Source organism: Arachis duranensis, chromosome 5, assembly GCF_000817695.3.
Source record: "Arachis duranensis cultivar V14167 chromosome 5, aradu.V14167.gnm2.J7QH, whole genome shotgun sequence".
Lineage (NCBI taxonomy): Eukaryota > Viridiplantae > Streptophyta > Magnoliopsida > Fabales > Fabaceae > Arachis > Arachis duranensis.
The window spans coordinates 8,797,241-8,803,489 of NC_029776.3; the positions used below are offsets into that span (position 1 = coordinate 8,797,241).

Here is a 6,249-nt window from a genome sequence, read left to right on the forward strand (position 1 = left end):
ACATTCTTTAAACTTAAATTCTATTCCATTAATATATTATAGTTATTCCAAATCATAAAATTAAATTTCAAATAGAAATGAATTCTTTTCTCACCTTAAATGTTTCCAAACAAGCTGTTATATTTTGAATATGAATGAATAGATGTGTACTCATGCATTAACCACTAAAGAGATAGATACATCATAGATGAGAGTCACACATAGAAGTAGTTCACTTGGCTTTGTCTCAAACTCAACTACCCCATAATACTCACTTCTTTTCCCCTTCTCTCTCTCTCTGTCACACACACACTTTATTGTGTTATGTTAATGTATGTATGTTATTGATAGAATAGCGGACCCCACATGCTAAAGCAGACACTACACTCCACAGCAGCAAGCAATGTAGTGAAAAATGTGAAATCCACACCTATCTATCTATCTATCTTTCTTCATTCTTCAATGCGGTTCTATCTTTTTGGTAGTTTTAAGGAACACCACTAATAATATTGCCTCACCTGCTCCTGTTCATGTTACCAGTTACTACTGTTTCCATTCTATTATTTTCATTTTTTTCAGGAGGATCCATATTTCATTCTTTTGCTCTCAAAAGCTGCTCTCTCTTATCACTTAACACGTAGACACAGAAAAAAAAGGGTATATCCTATAATTGTACTCTAATTCTCTTCCCCTGTTGATTCTTGGACTTGTGTACTTGAACCTGGATTCATCAGATTCTTCAGCTTCTCTAGATTCTGTTTAATTATATTTATTAATACAGTATATGTTTTGTTGGTAGAGGATGTTTCTTTTTCTGCATGTGTATTTCTCGTCAAGCAATTTAGTTTGAGTGAATTAGATATCAAGCTATGTTGAGTGTTGCTTTCTTTGTTGTGTTTGAGCAAGTGATGGGAATTTTACCTATTTGGTATGCTTGATATTGATCTGATCATATCTTATTGTTGCCATGTTCTGCAACAGATTAGAATTTAGATATTGAAATTCTGCTTGTCACCCTTGTGTTATTACTAATTAGATTCAGAAACTGGCCTTAATTAGCATCATAATATAAATCATGCTTTCCCAGTGACATTTATTTGTGTTATTGTGGCCATCATGATATAAAATATGATTTTTCCAAAGTGCTTATTAGTTATTAATCTGTAGATGGAAATTGTTGAATATACTTGGTTACCTGCTTAGGGATTATTTTCTTTTTCTGAGTGAAGGTGAAGGTGAATAATATTGCATGATATGGGTTGGTTATCCAAGTTGCTTAAGGGCTCTAACCATAGAACTTCAAGAGGGCAATACCATGGCAAATATGGAGAGGACAGAATTTGGGATAACCATCATGCTTCAGTGGTAATCAGAGTTTTTTTTAGTATGCAATTAAACTCATTGTCACAGAGTTACAACTTATCATTAAATAGTGGCAAACTGAGTGCAGGATGATTTGAATGATGTTGAGAAAGAGGACATTGATTGTGCAATTGCACTCTCTCTGTCAGAGCAGGATCAGAAAGGAAAAAGTGTTGTTGGTAAGATTTATGCTTTTGCACATTCCTTTGCTGCTTTGTTTGGTTTCAAAATTTTGTACAGTTAGTAATTCAGCATATGAGGTCTACCTAAATTGCATATTCTAAACTATGTAAAATGCACATTGATTCATTCTAATCAGCAAACAAAAAGTTCAAACACAGTAAGGTAACAATCAGAGAGGGAAGTGAATTGTTAGTCTTTATTAAATGATTGTTAACATAGTTTTCTTATGGAGTCTATGATATCGCAGAGGACGACTCTCAATCCGAAGAAGATGAACAACTTTGTAAAGTTGATGATGAGGAAGATGAGCATACTTGTACAGTTCAACAACAAGAAGAAGAACATCTTGATAAGGTTCGGCCGGATGAAGATGATGAACATCTTTCTAAAGATCAACTTGAGGAAGATGAGCAACTTGCCAGGGCAATCCAAGAAAGTTTGAACATTGATTCTCCTCCTAGTCCTAGATATGAGAATGATTCTATTTTCCAACCTTTATCAAACCTCTTTCCACCAGGATACAGGTAATAAAATTGAAATACTTAACCCCATGGATCCTTATTAGCATACTTGAGAAACAAAGATCAAACCTTGTTCTTGAAAATCCGCTTGCAGAATCTGTGCTGGATGCAAAGCTGAAATTGGGCATGGAAGATTTTTAAGTTGCATGGGAGCTGTTTGGCATCCACAATGTTTTCGCTGCAATGCTTGCAATCTTCCAATAACAGATTATGAGGTTAGTAAAAATGAAGTAAGTTGAAACCACTAAGATGTAATTGTAAATACTAATTCCTGAATCTTCATTCATTCTTTTACAGTTTTCCATGTCTAGCAATTGCCCCTACCATAAATCTTGCTACAGGGAGCAACACCACCCAAGATGTGATGTTTGCAATAACTTTGTAAGTATTTCAGCATTTATGTTATGTTATGCATATTTTTCTATGGAACAATTTCTCTAGTTCTGTCTTTATTCATAGAAATTGCACTAGAAGTATTAGTTCTTGCATTACAGATTCCAACTAATTCAGCTGGTCTCATTGAGTATAGAGCTCATCCTTTCTGGCTACAAAAATACTGTCCATCGCATGATCGAGATGGAACTCCTCGGTGTTGTAGCTGCGAAAGAATGGAGGTCAGTTATATTAGCTCCCAAAACATTCTTTTTGTTACTACTGAAAGAATCTAGGCTTCTGTCATATTCTTTTTCTTTCCTTTCTAGTAGTATCTAATGCGAAATGGTTGAATCAGTGCAGCCAAGGGATGCAAAGTATCTTTTGCTTGATGATGGTAGAAAGCTATGTTTAGAGTGTCTGGACTCATCAATCATGGATACTCATGAATGCCAACCTCTCTACCTTGAAATACAAGAGTTCTATGAAGGTTTAAACATGAAAGTTGAGCAGCAAGTTCCTATGCTTCTGGTTGAGAGACAAGCACTGAATGAGGCCATGGAGGGAGAAAAGAATGCAAGTGTTGAACTTCCAATCAGCCAATGTGCTTTTCATTTTTTCTTCTTTTCTACCACTTCAATCTCCATGTGTCCTGACTTTGAGTTGTTCTTCTGTTTTTCACTGTGGAATGAAGGGTCATCACCACTTGCCTGAAACTAGAGGACTGTGTTTGTCAGAAGAGCAAACTGTCACCTCGGTAGACATTTCTTGACAAATTGGAGCTTTCATACATTTTAGTTCTGAAATAATGGATTTTTTGTATGAAATAAAAGTGTTCCCTAAATTTCATGTAATGCCAGATTTCAAGGAGACCAAAGATAGGAGCAGGCCATCGAGTCGTGGATATGGTAACAGAGCCTTTTAGGCTGATCCGTCGATGTGAAGTGACAGCCATTCTTGTGTTGTATGGCCTTCCTAGGTATCCATTTCACAGCATAGGCTTTCTTTCTCTTTTTATTCGTCTAGTGTTGAAATTTTCTTTTGGAGGCTAACAAGGATCGAACTCTAGACTTTTTAGTTAGAAGATTTAGAACCTCTGCTATCATGTCATAAAACTATTTTTTCCAAAAGCTTAAGTTTATAGGAGGAGACACATGAATAGTTATATTTTTAACAGTGTAAATTATGATCATACACATTTATACATCAAAATTGACATTACTGTTATTTGCACAATGCACATTATTCACTAAAACACAGTCCACAGTGGTTGTAAATGACATCAGTGTGTATAATTCAAGAATTCTATGTTCATAGGTTGTTGACAGGATCAATCCTGGCTCATGAGATGATGCATGCATGGCTCAGGCTTAAAGGTATTCAGCTATCCATGTTAAAAAAGTGATATTTTCATTATCTAAGTGTTAATTTGGACAAAAGTTATGTGTCTTTTACAGGTTATCCCAATCTGAGTCCAGAGGTTGAAGAAGGAATTTGCCAAGTCTTGGCTCATATGTGGTTAGATTCAGAAATATATTCTGCATCCGGTAGTGATTGTTCATCTTCGTCCTCATCATCGCCTTCCTCCTCCTCCTCCTCCTCATCCTCCTCCTCCGCGTCATCAAAGAAAGGCAAACGGTCTGATTTCGAGAAGAAGCTCGGCGAGTTTTTTAAGCACCAGATTGAGGCTGATACATCATCAGCTTATGGAAAAGGATTCAGGTTGGGAAACGAGGCAGTGCTCAAGTATGGTCTCAGAAGTACCCTTGATCATATCCAAATGACTGGAAGTTTTCCATATTGAAAATTTGAAACATGATGCAAGTTTCTCACTTCACATGAACCAGTACCTCAGTCTTCTCATATGAATTATATAGATTCATAGAATTGTATAGTTTAGAATAATGTTTTTTCCATAAAAAAACGGGGATAAAGAGTGAAAGAAACAAAAGCAGTGAGGTGCATTAGAAAAATAAGACATAAGAACTAAAAAATGCTCCTCTGAGCATGCAGTTGCTAACTTGCTCTATTGTCCTGTTAAAATTTGAAACATGTTCTTTATGTATCACAAAATTCTGTTCAGAAGTTCAGAGCAGCTGAAATAATGAAATTATGGAAGTATAGAATTAATTTTGTATCTCAATTTTTGTTCAGACAACATCAATTAAACTTAAACCTCCTCTTAACTAGAAGGGGTAGGCTATGTGAATCAAATTATGTTGGTGTACATAATTCTTATTTTCAAAGAACTCCTTTGAGATTAAGTTCTAATTTCTAAATTGAAAAATGAAAATTATGTTCAATCCCCCCCAAACATACTCATTGGGAAATGGCTTTATTTTTCAAAGAATCAAGTTTTTTTTTTATATGAATTTTTGGATGAGTTAATTGCATTTTTTATGCAAGGGTCTTTTCTGGATATTTAACACCGAGATAGCACGAAATTAAAAAAAAAAAAGCATAGATTTTTAAAATTATGCAAGGATCAATTAAAAGAAATAAAATATTTATTGTCTTATTCTATATATAATAGAGGTATAATCATACAGATAATGAAAGAAACTCGAATATCTCATATTCTGTTATACATATTATAAATTTTAAATTCCGAGAATAAATTAATTTCTTTCATACTTTTCCTTTGTATTATTATTTTTTCTTTTTGAAAATCATTTGTTTTATTATTTATTAGTGTATATTTTCGTATCCTACACGGGATAATACATAAAAACATGTATAGTTTTTTTATTGAAAAAATTGAAAATTATATATAATAATTATTACTATAAATATTTTATAAAATTATAACTAAATTAAAGTTTAACAATTTTTAATGTTAAAAATATTAAAAAATAACTAGTATTTGTCTTAATCAATTTGGAATAATTGAGTAGTTATCTCACTCATCTGTTTAAATAAGTATTAATAGTTCAAATTGCACATTGTGTGTGTAACAATTTATTGGTTAGCCTTAATAGCAGACTTTTAATAAATGGAGTTTTAATTCGTGGTGGATTAGTCATCATCTTACAGAGTTGAAAAATACTGTAAAAAAAATAGTATTTGTCTTTACGGGCCTGCTACACATACAAGCCTACAAGCAAACAAGTTGGCCCAGCCCAAACAGAAATCACGCGCATGAAGAGAGATAAGATGGCGCGTCAAAATCACGCGCTCAACATTCGAACGGTTACGTATGGCAGACTCTTCCACTTCTTCCACTTCTTCCATTTCTCAAGGTGCTTTCAAAACAACGAAACCCTCTCATTTTCGAGCGAAAATCAAGTTTCAAAATATAGAAATCGTAGTTCGAAAACTGCATCAAAACACCATCAACCTCTCTGTGAAGAATCTGAAGAAAAAACAAACCAAGAATACTCAACGTAAGTCCATTAAAATACTGTATATTTTACTTTTCTTCTACGTCGTTCTTCTAGGGTTTACTATTACTCTTGCTTCTTTGTTACACTGTTCTAAGTTATACGTCATTCTTCTAAGTTCTACGTCGTTCTACATTGTTATTCTAAGTTCTCCTGCTATTTTTGTTGATTTTTGGGGGTTTATTCCGTAGATTCGGGGGTGTAAACTGCTTAACCTTGTAATGTGGCTTGATATTGAAGCATGGTTGAGTGATATCTGACTGATATCTATATGGATGTATCTGAATAATATCTATGGGTGTACCTCACTGTAATCAATGGGTGTATCTTGTTTGACATCTTTGGGTGTATCTGAATAATATCTATGGGTGTATCTCACTGTAATCAATGGGTGTATCTTGTTTGACATCTTTGGGTGTATCTGAATAATATCTATGGGTGTATCTCACTGT

The 6,249-nt window shown here is 34.0% G+C and overlaps 1 protein-coding gene across 3 annotated transcripts; it reads left to right on the plus strand.

Moving 5' to 3' along the window:
• The first annotated feature begins 260 nt into the window (after nt 1–260).
• Nucleotides 261–4,556, plus strand: LOC107487903 (protein DA1-related 1). 3 transcript variants are annotated; one of them, XM_021142137.2, is made up of 12 exons: nt 261–636; nt 1,209–1,344; nt 1,430–1,520; nt 1,757–2,048; nt 2,140–2,260; nt 2,343–2,426; nt 2,540–2,659; nt 2,781–2,993; nt 3,112–3,174; nt 3,278–3,396; nt 3,735–3,793; nt 3,858–4,027. In XM_021142137.2, exons 2-12 carry the CDS (start codon nt 1,234–1,236, stop codon nt 3,887–3,889), a joined length of 1,305 nt encoding a protein of 434 aa, XP_020997796.1. In that variant the 5' UTR covers nt 261–636; nt 1,209–1,233; the 3' UTR covers nt 3,890–4,027. The 3 variants fall into 3 exon arrangements, with proteins under 3 accessions (XP_020997796.1, XP_015964082.1, XP_015964083.1); XM_016108596.3 differs by having other exon boundaries at nt 265–636; nt 3,875–4,556; XM_016108597.3 differs by having other exon boundaries at nt 268–636; nt 1,772–2,048; nt 3,875–4,556.
• The last annotated feature ends 1,693 nt before the right edge of the window (nt 4,557–6,249 follow it).